The 16,203-nt window shown below is 43.9% G+C and overlaps 2 protein-coding genes across 4 annotated transcripts in view; one reads left to right on the forward strand and one right to left on the reverse strand.

Annotated features, from left to right (window-relative positions):
• LOC130196521 (ankyrin repeat domain-containing protein 31-like) overlaps positions 1-16,203 on the forward strand; it is a 125,135-nt gene that overhangs the window by 97,018 nt on the left and 11,914 nt on the right. The gene's annotated exons all lie outside the window — the stretch shown is intronic.
• On the reverse strand, positions 1,651-14,182 carry LOC130196519 (3-hydroxy-3-methylglutaryl-coenzyme A reductase-like). The gene is made up of 20 exons (XM_056418753.1): positions 14,061-14,182; positions 12,936-13,115; positions 12,022-12,133; positions 11,817-11,904; positions 11,636-11,720; positions 11,443-11,548; positions 10,083-10,189; positions 9,861-9,977; positions 9,615-9,775; positions 8,824-9,083; positions 8,569-8,735; positions 7,686-7,880; positions 6,550-6,708; positions 5,758-5,915; positions 5,539-5,644; positions 5,258-5,428; positions 4,033-4,173; positions 3,792-3,950; positions 3,484-3,638; positions 1,651-3,164 (listed from the first exon to the last, which is right to left on the reverse strand). The coding sequence occupies exons 2-20, from the start codon at positions 13,098-13,100 to the stop codon at positions 3,110-3,112; spliced, it is 2,667 nt and encodes an 888-aa protein (XP_056274728.1). The 5' UTR covers positions 13,101-13,115; positions 14,061-14,182; the 3' UTR covers positions 1,651-3,109.

Here is a 16,203-nt window from a genome sequence, read left to right on the forward strand (position 1 = left end):
GTCTACTCCAAAATAGAACACGATCAGGTGTATTCAAAGGAAGGTATAAAGAGCCATTCTGGGTACAGGGGCCCTGTTGGCAGTGAAGTGACAACTCTCCAAAAAAAGGCAACAGAGAAACACAAAATCACCAAAAGGGACAATAGATGAATAAAAAAGACATGACAAGAGACACAAAATCCACTGAAAACAACAGAAAATGTGTACAATGAGAAACAAATGACCAAAAGGCCAAAGAAAAGGCACAAGATGGCTACTGCACGGGGACATCAAGAATTATACAAACGGGGGAAAAAGACAGAACGTTGTTACAAAGAGATGCAAAACGACTAGACGAGACAGTGACTGCAAAGAGAAGTAAAAAGCATCACAAAGTCTGCTTGTCTTGTTTCCATGTCAGTCTCAGTTGAAACAACCACAAATAGGACTTCCTGGCGTGTCATGCAGGAGAACATCGTGTCTGTTCATACCTCTCTGTTCTCCTAAGGACAGGCCGCAGTCCAGACTTCACACCCTTATTATGCATGCCTCTGCAGCCGTCCTACCGGCGGTTAACCAATCAGCGCCCTCTCAACTGGTGAGATGTGCCGGGCACTCATCCGATTGGCCGGCAGATTCTCTGGTGAGGGCCGAGGGAGATCAGTAGGAGGATCTCTGACCCAGACCTCTGCTGAGGGGATAGGATGAGGGAGGGGGGAGTTAGAACTCTGTAATCCCATTAGAAGTGAAGCTCTCACTAACTAACTGTCAATCATAGATTAAATTCGATCCGAAAACAAGATTTAAGTTTTACTGCAATCAATTCTAAAGACTGATGTAATCTGTTTACTGTTATCGTCGCATGTTGTGTGAAAAAAAGCATGTTTCACTCTTTATTTATAAGTTAAGTTGTTATTTACTTTTTTTTTAAAATTTTTTTTAATTTGAATGGAACATAATGGAAGTTGTTCAACTTTAAATGAGAACAAGAAGAAGCACGAGAGAAGTGCTGAGCAGCATCATTGGGACTACAGATGAAAAATAGCCTCTTGGCTAACTCTGGCACATTTACTGAAATGTTTTTATCAATGTGTACTGTCCCTTATTAAATAATCCATAATTAAAAAAAGAATGATGCATTTTATTTATTTGGGGGAATAAATGTGATGATGCAAAAATGTGTCGTAATGCTCATCGTAAACCACAACAATTAATAATTAATTAATACACATTGCATACAAAAATACTGAATAAGTATTTATTATTTCAGTTAATAATGTACATAATCCAATGCATGATAGATCAATTGTATTTATTATAAATCTATCCCTGATCAAGAAAAGAAGGTGCTGTTTGATTTGTTTTTAGAAATCTTTTATTTTAATCCTCAATGTGTATTAACATCGAGATGAATAAATACCACTTATCTGGCCACACAGTGGACCAGATCAGTGGCTTGCTTTTCCCAGTGGTTATCAATAATCTCCACAGAATCGGACACAAACACCGAGGTGGCAGATGGATCGAGTGCTGACTTGACCCCCTTCGCTCTTCAGTGTCAAGGCTGGCGTGTGGTGCATTTGCTGTCAGGTTCATTGTAAATGTCATCATACATTCCAGTTCGCATGCAATTTGTGACACAGGCGTGAATCAAAAAAACAGCACAACCTGTTGTTGCAAAGTCTATGTTTATTATAAAATATATATCCAACATATTTTCTATCTGCTGGTACAAAAGGAAGACTCACCATCACTGACTTCACATCACCCACATTGCATTTTGAAGCGTCAAACACACCCACCAACTCCTCGTTTGTAGATCGGCCCGCGGTATTTGTATGGAGGTCGCCCCCTTGTGTTCAAAGCGAGGACCATAGAGACACGCTAACTTTAAACATTTTTCGCCGCTTTGAAGATTTTATTTTATTTTAAGATGCTCTGTGTGCAATGCTCTCCATATGTTCTGCAGCTACCATGGTAGCAATGTCCGCTAAATGTGCAGTCGAACTTTCACAGAGCGGTTAATAGTTAGCCAATTCCACAGAAAGAAACCGCTTCATCTTAACATTTCATGCTCAGAGGAAGATAGCATTTCATGCTTACTTTATGTGTGGCCCCACGTGTGCATAGGTCTATACGGTTTTATGCTCAACCCGATGCAACAGTTTTTAATTTTTTCGACAAACCCCCTTCCCCTCAGGTTTCCCATTCCTGTTGGAATGAATGGACCAGCTGACTCAGGCGTAATTTACTTTTAGATGCGGACTGTGTGCATCACCGCACAGCGACGACATAACTTGACTGCAAGCAGACATTGTGATGGACACAAACACACGCATATCCGCACTGTTATTCAAAGTAATTTTTTAGGGTTATGGAAATATAGTTGATCCACTGGTTTTGTTCCTTTATGATGATTCTACAGTATAATCCCAACATGAACAGGCTAAACACTTTTTCCCATGGTCCCCTTAGTTGTACATGATTTATTCATTCTCCCTCCTTATTTTTGAAGGATACACAAGCCCTGATTTTGTGCTCCCCTTTGCAGGAGATGAACTCAGCACTTTTAGGACAGGCTTGCAGTCTCAGCTTTAAAGTGATTCTTGGATCAAGACAATCAATCATTCATATATTCATTACGTCAACTCTTTAGTGGCAAATCTGTCCTGTCTCTCTATTGTTGAACCCTCGGACTCACAACTAGGACACGACGCGTTAGTATCGCAACCCCCCCCCCCGATGAAGACATGCAATGATGAAGAGTCCGTGGTAGGCAGCATTCGATTGCATCTCTGTTGGCAATGCTGCATTTGGCAACAGGATAGCGGAAATATTTTATTTGAACCCAAATTGTCCATTCCACCCCCACCCCCAAAAGGAAACCTGACCGCATGTGGAAATAAAAGACTGTAGTAATTAACTGCTCTGCTTGGAGCCCCGTAAAAATGTATCTACTCTTTTCATATCCAGCGTCTTAGCACTTGGAAGACGCCTAAGGTCTGCTGTCTTGATGAATGATTATTAGTCCCTTTCACATTGTCCATACTGCTACGTCAGGTAACCCATGATCACGGAAGAAGGTCGGGCTCCCCTCGGGACCTCAGGAAGACGGGCTCCCCTTGGACCCTCAGGAGGCCTTCTTGGTGCACGTTCCTGGAGCCTCCTGGAGGTTCACCTTGGATCTGCAGTTAGACAGTTAGATCGCACCGCGTGTCGAATACACACTTGTTATACATTCTTCATCTTCATGAATTTTGGAGGCGATGTTAGGATTTGTTACCAAAAAATTGCTTGTTCTCCTTCAATACGTCATATGTTTTGACTCCAAGCAAAGACAAATTGAAGCAATCTAATCTAAAATTTATAAAACATTTTGTAGTACTGTCAGCACTCATTATATTCATTATGGCAAAAGTACGTTTAGCCAATGGCTTATCTTCTATATATTGATGTTTGTGTTAATAAAAACAAATCTATAAATGGAGGTTCCTTTGCTCTTACCTGTTGTGTATCATGTGACTCTTGACCAGGTGGCCGGCAGCCAGCGCAGACATCAGGGAGAGCTCTCCAGCCAGCACAGTGGCACAGACGACTCTGGCCAGCTGCCGGGCATTGTCCCCGGGACATTCCTGACAGGCTCCCTGCACGCCCAGCATCTGCACACACACACACACACACACACACACACATACATACACATGAATGACTTCAGAATTTGCTCAATACATTGTGATACATGAGCCACGAGCATTTATTCAACAGGAATCATCCATTGTTGTATTTATTATAGTGTGTGTGTGTGTATGTACCTGCAGGCAGGCTTGCTGGGGAGCCAGGCTGGTGCCTCCTCCTACGGTGCCCAGCTCTATGGAGGGCATGGTGCAGGTGATGTAAAGGTCTTCCCCTGTTGGCCCGGACGCCTCCATCAGGGTGATGCAGTTACTGCTGCCCACTGACTGGGCCGGATCCTGGAGGACACACACACAAACATGTTGATACAGGAAACACAAAAATACATTAAAAAGCACGCGTGCGATAGAACTAGCGTACCTGTCCGCAGGCTATGTAGATGGCGGCCACCAGATTGGCTGCGTGTGCGTTGAATCCACCGATGCTGCCCGCCATTGCCGAGCCCACTAGGTTCTTACTGATGTTCACCTCCACCAGAGCTGCTGTCGACGTTTTTAAAACCTGCAGCACATCGACAAGCGGGTTACGACGTGGAACCTAGATTTGACAGATTATGTCTCAGACACTTTCTTCACTGTAAAGACGTGCATGCTTTAAACATGAAGTTGATCCAGTATATCCAGCTGGACCCGATGCCAAGGAAGTCTCTCTCTCTCTCGCTACATTCTAAGTTCTTATGTAAAGGAGCTGCACTCCTCTTATTACATTTTTCTGGCTTGCCAGCACTTCCTGGAATTGACATGGGCCCCATTCCTCGTACGTGGTTCATCCAAGTCGATCAAAGGCTGATAAGCACTCAAACTATCTCGTCTATTCGAACCAGACTCCTGTATCAGGGTCGTTGCGCGTGCCTGTCTCTCTTCAAAAGGGGTAAGCTTCGATCACCGAAAACATGATTTTCTAACAGTTTTCTAACAATTTTGCCTTTGCAAATAAACTCAAAGGAAGAGCCTCTTCTTTCTCCGCCGATGAGCAGGAGATGATCATGAACGCATATGAGGAATTTCAGACCGTAATCATAGCAAAATCTAACACCGTCACCACGGCAAGGGCTACACAAGAAGCATGGCAACATATCAGACAAGTTAAATGCATAATGCTGCGTTCACGCCAATATTCACAGCGCTTTAGTGAAACGATGAAACTTCAAATGACGCTTCATTAGAACAAAGAATGATTGGCTTTATTAAAGTTTCATGACATCATAATCCATTTCTAAAATATTCACATCGAGCCCACGTGTGATGTAACGTATGTCCTTTTTCATTTTACATTAGAAAATTTGATTGAGGTTTTCAAACGAAGCTCACATGTCTGCCGTCATATTCTATGATGTCGTCACCCAAAAATATTGGTAAACATTCAATTTGAAGCAATTTCAGTTCTACAAAAGTAATTTTTAGTGCTGTTAGATTGCTGCCACACCACCTTATTAAAGCGAGGGAGCAAAACACGTTTTTAGAAAGGCTAAAATGCCAAAGAATAAAAACATGTTGGGAATTCTGGAAACGGTCTAAATTGGTTCATGCCAGTAACAACTTCACACCGTTTGTAAACTACAGCAGTGGACTCCGGCTCCTCCTACCTCTCTGACCACTTTAGCGGGGATGGTGGCCTCACAGACGGCAGACTTGCCCCGGCCTTCGATCCAGTTGATGGCAGCCGGTTTCTTGTCGGTGCAGAAGTTCCCGCTGACCGCCACCACCTGCACCTCTGGGAATTCCTGCTGCAGTCGGCTCAGAGCCTGCTCCGTACCCTGCAGGCAGACCAAATGATCCTTTGAACAATATCGCAAAGGGCCGCTCGGACTCTCCAAAACGCCCCGTGGGCAGGAAACAATACACTTAGCCGGTCTTAAACCATTACCTTGGAGATCATATTCATCCCCATGGCATCTCCAGTCTTGGAATGGAAGCGGATGTAGAGGTGTCTCCCAGCCAGACCAACCAGTAGCTTCTGGAGCCGCGCAAACCTGCCAACAGCAACCACAGGCTCTTTTCACACAAAAACAACATGAGACATACGATGCACACCGAGACCATACTTTTACTCCTGGTTATGTTATGGCAGGTTTTTTTGCTTTACCTGCTGGTGTTGTCAAAAGCCTCTTTAACGGCCTGAAAACCATCTGTGCTCTCCAGCCAGCCCTTGACCTCGGCAGCCTGGCAGGCAGAGGGCAGTCTCACTACGGGTCCTCGGGTCATGCTGTCGGCCAGAATGCGACAGTTGGCTCCGCCTCCCAGCTGAGCGAAAGTCAAATTCAGTACACATTAGCGCGTTATCACAAGAATACATTCTGGATTAAAAGAAACTTTCTTTTGTGTAACTCGTTTTTCAGGGGATTAATGCATCTGATAACAGCTGGAAGAAGTGATACATGATCAACCCAGTGCTCCACACTACCCCTATCACACAGAATGAAGACAGGCAGACACAGTCAGTTTCTCCCTCGACCCAACTTGAAAAGGGAAGCCAATGCTGAAGTGCCTTAAACCTGCATTCTTTCTAATGGCCATCAGGGGGCAACTCTATGAGAAAATGACTACTTTTCTCTTGATTTATTCCCTCAGTAAACATTGTAAACATGAGTTTATGTTCTCAATCTCTAGTTTCAAGTCTTCTTCAATACAGCATTATGTTCATTTCGAAAATGATGGTCCATTCAGAGTTAAGCAGACCATAAAGCAGGGTATGCTTTAAGGTGGGGCTACAAGGTGATTGACACATTTGTGTAATGTGTTGAAATCATTGAATTGAATGTGAATGTGTCACATGTGAATGTGAATAAAAGGGGCCACATCTCACCTCACTCTTTCGATTATTTTGTCCACTCTAGTGCTATCCGTATCATTGGAAAACAATATATCGGACACTCACAGCGATTGCTCGACATCCGCGGTTGGTGCTAGCAACCAAGCAGCCCTCTGTCGTTGCCAAGGGAACCTGGAACTGCTTCCCATCCAGATGCAGCGGCCCGGCCACGCCTACTGGCACAGGAATGTAGCCAATCACATTCTCACAGCAGGTGCCCATAACCTAGGGAAACAGAAACGTCAAAATGGGAAGCACAGGGCCAGAGCATATGTGCGTGCGTTTATGTGTGTGTACCATATTGCCCCACTAGAGAGCTACGCTCACTAAATGCGGGACTACTTGTAGTTCCTAGAGTCTTAAAAAGTAGAATGGGAGCCAGAGCCTTTAGTTATCAAGCTCCTCTTTTATGGAACCAGCTTCCAATTTCAGTCCGGGAGGCAGACACAGTCACCTCGTTTAAGAGTAGACTGAAGACTTTCCTCTTTGACAGAGCTTATAGTTAGGGCTGAATCAGGTTTGCCCTGGTCCAGCCCCTTGATATGCTGCTATAGGCTTATAGCTGCCGGGGGACGTTTTAGGATGCACTGAGTACCTATCTCCTTTTTTTCTCTCCTTAAGGATGAATTTTCATCTCTCAATCACATGTTACTAACTCTGCTTTCTCCCCGGAGTCCTTTTGACTTCACGTCTCATGGGGTCATCGGACCCTATGAGACGGCATAGATCCTATCTGCCTGATGGATCATCGAGGTCTGGGTCATGGAATTCCTGCTCCTGACTACGCCACTGTCCTGTTGAGACTCCGCCCACTCCTCCTCCCCACCGCCATCTGCCTGATGGATCGTGGAGGTCTCCATCGTGGAATATGCCTACTATGAACTATTCATACACTCTGTCATATTCATTGAATGTATTTTAACTCTAAATCTGTCCTTCTGTACACATTACATCTATTGCATCTGTCCATCCTGGAGAGGGATCCTCCTCTGTTGCTCTCCTGAAGGTTTCTTCCCTTTTTTTCACCCTGAAGGGTTTTTTGGGAGTTTTTCCTGGTCCGATGTGAGGTTTTGGGGCAGGGATGTCTATGTGTACAGATTGTAAAGCACTCCGAGACAAATTTGTAATTTGTGAAATTGGGCTATACAAATAAACTAAATTGAATTGAATTGAATTGAATGTGTGTGTGCGCAAGTCTTTACCTTGGAGTAGTCGTAGTCGGTGTATGGCAGGGTGGACAGCGCAGTAGGGAAGGGAAGTTTTGTAGATATCATCTGTCTGCGTATGGCCACGCCTCTCTCTGGTTTCTCCATGATGGCCTCCAGATTGTATGCGGGGATGTGTTTGGAGTTGACGAGCTGCATCACCTCGGCATCGCTCAGGAAACGAGCCCCTAGCTGCAAGACGAAATGCATGCAGTGACTTACTGTGACTCAGTGGCCAGCGATTCTATCTGGAAATCCACTGAAACCATCCCGTAAAAAACCCACAAAATATTATGTTACTCAAGCTTTTTTGCCAAGAAATCCCAAACAGCTAATGAAATAAGAAATGGTGATCACACATTATTAATTGTGCATCAACATTAATTATTATGAGTTTTTCTCAAACAGATAGTGCGGCTTGATGTATGTAGTGTGTGTTATTGCGGAGCTGTCCCGGGTGCTGAAACGCAGCGGAGGAGGATTGATACAGACAAACTCGACAAAGCCAGCTGTTCTATACGTTGGCATAAACTACAGTGGAGTTTTTTATTTTTATTTTATAGGGCTGCGTATGAGCAAATTAAATTTTCAAGAGCCATCACTGGAATTCATTTGAGGGGATTTCTGCACATTTTCCAGTCTTGTATGCGAGACCCCAGGGAGCCGTCGGAATCAGGGCAAGAGTCTTTTCTAGTGGCTTTCACGCTCTAATTTGTTCAGCCTTGAAGAGAGAGTGAAGTGACTAAGCTTATTATAACGTTGGTAAATCACACAATCACCTCGAAACCTGCCGCCATCTCGATGACCGAAACGAGACGCCTTTGGGAGCTCGGGGAGGTGAAGTAACCGTTGTTCGCCGGCTGGTGTTGTGGTGTCTCACCTCAGGGTTGTTGAGGACGGCCACACACGCGACCAGGTCTCTGGGCTTTGGGGGGAGGCTCGGCTGATCTGTCTCAGACTTGAGCTCCTCCTCTTCGTCCCCTTCCAGGAAAAAGCTCTTCGGCCGTGGATCGGCGGCCGGGGTGGACAATGGCCGGATGACTTCATCTGAGGCAACAAGGCAGAGTGAGTTGGAGACCACGGCGCTACACGAGTCCATCTGCAGCGGCACGTCACCACCGTCGTCAAGACGCACCTCTCTCTGCCTCGATGGAAGTCGCCGGGACAGCCGCGCTCTTGGCGGGTGTGGGAGCGAGGGTTTGGGGAGGGCACGGCTCTTTCCTGCAGCAGGTCTCGGTGGGCCGCCGGGGGGTCAGGGCCGGGGCGGACATGGTGATGGGGTTCTTCAGCGACAGCGTGGACTCCATCTCGGACTGCTCAAAGAAGATGTACTTGATAGCCAGCAGCAGGGCCAAGGCCAGACAGATCACCTGCTCTATGTCCATGGTAAGCATCCTGCATGTGAGGGAGGGAGGGAAGGGAGGGGGGGGGGCACAATAATAATGTAGTTTTAGAAGTGATTTTGGTCCCTTAAATACACACTTCGATGTTCCGTTCATACGATGAGGAACTGTAGAGATAAAAGCTTCATTCTAACATCATTGACACCATCATCTTTTGTGAATACGACCTAAATGTCTCTTTATATGACCAGTTTCCTATCTGGAAATAATTAAGTGGCATCAGGCGATCATGAAATGTAGGAGGTAATGAAATTGCTATCATTGTTATATGTTGATCACATTTCTACTTTAAACTACATGAGTCGCTAGAGTTTTGACCTCCTCTTACTTCCCATCCTCATATACAGTCTCCTCTGCTCATGAGCATAATTGTGTCTTATGGATGCATAACATAGACTGTATGTAAGACAACATAGTCACAGTGAAGAGACATTCGAAGCCCTGAGTTCGGCATTATAACCGTCGCCAACCTCTTGAGAGAATGAACATCATGCTGTATTAAATATCATATCGCCAGCCTCACCTGGTGAGGTAGAAGTGCCACAACGTTCTCTCCGGCTCGATCCTACGCGGCGAGAGGTAGTCGAGCTCCATGCCGACCTCTGGGACTCCCACCGTGGTGTTTATGGAAAAAGGCTCGGTGATCCAGCGGCTGTGGGCGTGAACCATCACCAGGCCCAGAGACTGCACGCGGAGCAGAGATCAGAAATCACGGGTTGTGTTGAAATAGAAAATAGAGAAATAAATAAAAAAGGATGAGATGCGTTACCATGATCATCTTGACTCTCTGGGTCACGGGGTTGGGTTTGTTGTCCTCCTCCTCCATGACTCTGGAGAAGTGGCTGAGCTGCCAGATGGGATGGCCCTCCTGACTATCGCGGGACAACTGCAAAGCAAACAAAGGACAGTCAAAAACAATAACAGACATTAACACACACGTACATATATACATACATGTGCACGCATATGATAAAAAACACTGGACCCTTACCTCCAGCACCAGTGAGACACACGCCGGGAAGAAAGTCATGAACACAAAGTAGTTGGCCAAGACAGACATGCAGCCGAAGCAGCACATGATTTCCAACTGCCGCACACCTAATAAAGACACAAAACACACACTCACATGAGAAATGGCCGCCATATCGCCAGAATTCCCAAATCACGATAGGGAAAGATCCTCAATCTTTAAATGCCGAAATTACACGAGTTATTATAGACAGAAACTGTAAACACAGTAAAAGTCTCGGAATTTAATCATTCCAACGGTCACTGAACGCATCATGCGCAACTAAAGGTGCGTTCACACCAAAAGGAAAACTATTTTTTCGCGTGACCGAATCCCATGAAAAGTCAACGTACAGACGCGTGTGGCTGCGATAGACGCGATATTTTCCCGGGCGGCGCGTTTGGGGCGACGCGATGTGGACGACGCGTTGACAGCGGCGCCATTTTTGCCCCGAGTTGAAATATTTCAACTTTGAGGCGGTCATCTCGCAACTCGGGCCAATCAGCTCTTGAGTTCCGCTCTCGTAGCGCTGGAAGCGGAAGTCTCATCAGTGAAAGTGACCAAGCTGTGTGAGCCTACGGGTGACGTTGTCAACCCAAACACGAGGGCGTTAGTGTGTGGGACGTCCACAACAAATATAAAGCAGAACTAGTGGTTAGTTATTCTGGTGGATGAAGGAAATGATAACGGTCTTTACGGAGACGAGACACGGAGATAAGCCCCGCCCCTCGCGCAGTGTCTCGACGCTTATGGTGAGAACACGGAGAATGGTCGAGCGAGTAAACTCACGCGTTTTGGGCGACGCGAAAAATAGTTTTGCTTTTGATGTGAACGCACCTTAAGACTTCAGTCAGGAAACGTAACCAACTCGAAAATAGTAAATAGGAAGCCATGAATGACTCGACTGGGACCTACAGTCACGTGTCTAAGTACAGCATTTGGAGTCCAGATTTTTTTTCTTTTTCTAATTCTATTGTTTGTTAATTTTTGCCATAATACCATACTTGTATATATGCCATTAAGACTTGTACTTAGCACGGCAGCTGGGTGCTCACGATGTCACGAGATCACGCAAGATTACATACAGTATAACAAAAATCAATTTTGTGAGTACATCAGTTAAATCAAAAATATGTCTCTACTTCCAGCCATCATTGTGATGTTTCCACAGAGGTGTAGGACTTTTGTATTGCTGTGGTAAAACAAGGTCACGGTGGGTACAATGTGACAAAAAAACACCCTGAAATTGCATTGCACTGTCATTGTTCTGCCTTGTTGACACACCCAGCATTGACGTCACGACGTAATGGCGCAAGATAAACTCCCTAGTGGCAGCAAGTACCTGACATGGTTCCCACTCCGATCACTAAGCACTCCACCAGGGCATCCAGTGTGAAAGTAGGTCCCAAGACCGACATGCCACGGGCAATATTGTCCCTCACTTCATCCTGAAAAAGGTTACGGCACCAAAACTCAGTCAGGGCTATACTGCTGGATCTCATATCCAAACGTATGGAATATGGTGAGCCTCATACCTGAGAGCTGGAGCTCAAGGCGAACTTGGCGAGGGCGCACGCTTTGGAGAGGTCGATGAGAAGCAGGAAGAACGGCAATGCCTCGCTGGAGGACAGGACAGAGCAGAGCAATGAACCGGAGTTGTTGCTTAACAGAGAAGCTGAGAAGAGGGACAGTGTGCTTGCAGAAGTGTCCCCTTACTTGAGGCCCGTGAGTTCTTTATCAAGGAAGTGAATGACCACTGTGCTGAATACAAAGCTGGAGAATATGGTGAAAAGGCCAGCGATGCCTGCAAGAGAGGAAGTCAAGTGTGTTTTTAAACGCATCCAGCTAGCTGGCTAGAAATGCTACAGCCAGACGATCCACGGCATCTTATAAACATTATGTGTGCCCGTCAATATTTTACCTAAAATGTATTTAGACCCGAGCTGTCTCAAGTTCTGGAACTGGATGTAGATGTAGACGATGGCGATGCAGCGTGTGATGGTCAGGATGATGATGTCACTGCTCAGAATTTGCTGTCAAAAGAGAAGAAAATCAGATCAGTGGCAAGGTCAAAGATGTTAAGCAGAAATGTACAGTAAGTGGACAATGACAAGTGGAAGACTTAGAAGGCATTTTTGGGAAATTCCTTTCTCGCTGACAGTTAAGAAGTTCAGATAGATACCACTCTTGTGTCTGTAGCTAAAAACTACGATGGTCAGCTTAGCCTGGCACAAAGTCTTAAAGAGACGGTGTGTGTGATTTGTTGCCGTTGAGCATGTGCGTTGATACCCAATAACTTTATGTTTCAGTTAATTATGGACAAATGAAAACAGTGAGAAACATGACATACCATTTTTATAATAAATGCCAAAAAAATGCACCAATTTCTACCATTCTGAAATCTGCCTTATGTTGTGCATGATTTATAGCTGTTGATCATGATGACAGTAGATATAAGGGTACTATTTCAGAGCTGTGAGGTTGGTAAAAATATTTATATTCTCTTAATTATTTGATATTGTTATATTTCTTTTTTTTCCTCCTATGTTGCTTTTCTTCTCAATGTTGGATAACCTTTTAACTATTTTGAATGATCTTTCATAGTTTTTACCTTGCAAATCAATTTGTAACCTTTTCAATTGAAAAGGGCTGAATACATCAAAGTGTATTAGTATTATTACTATAATATACTGTCACGACTAAAGTGTGACATATACTCTGTGGGAGGACATGTTTAAAACTAGTCAGGGGGTGGGGGGGGGGGCTACTTTACGTTGTGTGGCGGATGCATTGTCACAGATAACAGACATCCTCAAACCGATGTCGTCCACTCACCTCCTCGGTCTTTGGGCAGTCGAAGTTCCAGCCGCAGATCTGGTCGTTGCCGGTGAACATGTTCATGGACATCATACAGATGGTGAGGGTGACCGTGCCAACGATGACCTCCCAGGGGTGGGAGGCCACCAGGAGGCCGTGCATGCGGAACAGACCGGTCAGCATGGTGCAACAGGGGAGCTACATAACACAACAAGTAGAGTGATGTCAGCCGGACACCTTCACAAGGAAATATAACAACTACAGTGGAAAAGAGCATTACATGTTTTTACAGTAGTAAAAATTCAATCCAACTTTACATTTTAAATTTTGCGGGACACCTTTTCATTTCTTCCAAAGGATGGCAAAATTGTTTGAATATTGATGTGATTTGTAAGGAATTGAATGACGTCACAGCCGATCCCCATTCTTCCGATACCGTCAGTCATTGCAAACCTGTGGCAGACTGACTATTTCACAGATACCTGCCGGGATTAATCTGTCGCACAGCGGGCCAAAAAAAAACAGACTCGTCGGGCATCTCGCCGAGAGCGGGACAAATATTTGTATGAGTTTGATTCGAGGAAAAGCGAGCCAGGAGGAAAACAAATCTAAATCAATTTGAGAAGAAAAGAGAAATATCATCGTATTAACAATTTAGAAGAGTAGCTCATGTTCTAAGATAATAATACTAAAATATAATAATAATTTAAGGATGTGGTCCACTTTAACTTGTTTTTGTTGTTGTTACTTTAAAGATAAACCCCCTTATATCGGCTAAATATTCATTACACATAACTGCGTCTATACTCCACAGTTAGGAGCCAGTCTTTGCTTTTCATTACGATATGACCTGTTTTTTTTTGTAAGGAGGTAGGCATCTTTACATGCTGCAATTTGTCCACACTGGTGATTCAAATTACAAATTTGAATGGGTAAGCGAGCGGGTCTATCTGCTGTCGCGGAGCAACTTTGTTGGGGCAACACGGTCCAGTCTTTGACGTACAGCTTACCGGCTCGTTCGCAGGCCAAATCTCAACAGACATAACGCTATATATATATATATATATATATATATATATATATATATATATATATATATATATATATATATATATATATATATTTAGTTAAGCCTTCACTTACCTTGAGCCGTTACGACTAGAGTGGTAAATGAGAGCGCGCGGTGCGGCGGCGACCAGGTTACAGCCTCCCGGTGTGAAAGCTCAGACAGACACACAGAGAGAGTCTCCTCCGCGGCTCACTAAAACCGATGGAACGATGGCACGTGCAGACATCATCCGACACTTCAGCCAATCACGTCGATCACCTGCTTCGCGAGCGCACAAGCCCACGCCCCGTTTCCGAGGCGACAGCAGCAATGTGGGCATGGCCAGAGCGAGGACGCCAATCTCGCCACTGCGCACACGCTCTGAAGGTTGTGCGGGGAGCCTATAGCATGCGAGGGAGGGGACTGGTTCCACTGATACGTTGATGCCTTATAAATTAGTACATTTAACATTAATTTACAATAGCTCGAATGGTGCTGTATTATATACATTATATATATATATTAATTTTTTTCTTCATTAAATTTATTGCACTTTTTTCATGTGAAGTTTCTTACTTTTTTTTTAAAGCCGACATGAAACTTTATAGAGGTATGGATGAAAAGGGAAAATTAGGTGTTCAATACATTCGCCTTGCGAATTAAAACCAGTTGTTTTAGATGGATATCATATTGCCCCCCCCCCCCCCCCCCACACCTCTTCCAATAAGAAAATAGACAGTGATTGCATGTTGTAGTAGGGGATCAAGTTATAGCTATTTGTCAGATTGGCCTTCACGTTTATATATATACACATATACACATCCATATACACTATATATTTTCACAAAAATGTTACGCAACAAAGCTAGAAGGAAATGAGCACACGTTGACATTTAAATGAAATCACCCCCCTCCTCCTCACCCCAATAAACAAATAGACAACATATTGCTCAATTTGGGATACAGTTAACCCATAGTGAGGTTCCTGCTGTTTGACTATAAGTTATGATTTTATTTATTAGCTTGTTGCACTGGGGCTGGATGGTCTGTCTGTCTGTCCTGTTGTGGAGTTTTATGGCATGTTAATATGTAAATTACATGACAAGATAGTACATGATGATATGTCCTAGAATTCATAAAATGTTTTGTGAAAGGACTTAAGAGGGATATCAGTTCATAGCACAACATTCTTTTTTAATAATACAAACTATCTTCAAGTTTTAGGATTTGTTCTATGTTTGCATGGAGCTGTTGGCTTGGGCCATGGACCTGAGGATGATCTATTGAGTTAAGTTTGAGTTGGACAGAATCTCAAGCATGGAATGATGTTCAGGGAACTGTAGGTGTTGTCATCATTTCGGCTTAAAGACTCAAGTCAATCTGGTGTTTGTTGTCTCTCTTGGACGCGTCTAAGGATCACAATGAAAATAAGCCTATACTGTGTGTAAATATTTAGGTGAAGAACTAAATGCGCATTTTTAATGATTGTCAACCAAAATCTAATATCAATTTCAGAGCTCGGCCCATATATCAAAATGTTTAATCATACATTCGTTTCATATTTTATAAATAGGCTACCTATGATGCATGGTTAGATTACAGTAAACCAACTTGCTGTATGCAAATTGACCAGAATAGCAAAATACAATATAAATAGTACCAATTTGTCAATAATATGACCACACTGCCAGAGACCATTTTACTTTTCTTACTATTATTACTTAATGAAATCCCTTACTCAAAATTACTGAAGACCTCACTAGGTCCCTGAATACATCCCTTCATGGTTAGGAAAGCCCAGAAGAAGGCAACATCTGAAGATATCTCACTCGGGTCACTCTCTGTTTGTGTTCCTGCCACTCGAGGAAAAAGATACAGGACTATCAAAACCCTCTCTAATATGAGGAACAGCTTTTTCAGGAAGGCGTTTTTGACTTTATGTTAAATCACTGCCAGCTATTTTATTTTCTATTGTAGTTTGTTTTTAACTATCTACTGGCTCTGTAGCACTCTGAGATTATTTTTGAATGAAAAGCACTCTATAAATAAAAGTCATTCTTATTCTTATTACTTTTTAAAAAGCTGTTTGCCGACTAAAGGTTCTAAATAGTGCGTTGCTCGCCGACTGTTTTTCTACATCATTCAGGCATTGAGTTGAGTTCATCGGTTTGCTGTAATGTATGAAATCAGAAAGCTTCTGGGGAGAGGACGTACCCGCAGACCGCATCAACCGACGCA

This window comes from Pseudoliparis swirei, chromosome 7 (genome assembly GCF_029220125.1).
Source record: "Pseudoliparis swirei isolate HS2019 ecotype Mariana Trench chromosome 7, NWPU_hadal_v1, whole genome shotgun sequence".
Lineage (NCBI taxonomy): Eukaryota > Metazoa > Chordata > Actinopteri > Perciformes > Liparidae > Pseudoliparis > Pseudoliparis swirei.

What these genes read in the sequence shown, in the direction of transcription:
- LOC130196519 (XM_056418753.1), bottom strand. Translation starts at nt 13,100, where the DNA reads ATGCTGACCGGTCTGTTCCGCATGCACGGCCTCCTGGTGGCCTCCCAC. An exon ending in ACTGCCCAAAGACCGAGGAG is followed by an intron (nt 12,134 to 12,935) that starts GTGAGTGGACGA and finishes CTCTTTTGACAG; the next exon opens with CAAATTCTGAGCAGTGACAT. An exon ending in CCGCTAAAGTGGTCAGAGAG is followed by an intron (nt 4,174 to 5,257) that starts GTAGGAGGAGCC and finishes GATGTGCTGCAG; the next exon opens with GTTTTAAAAACGTCGACAGC.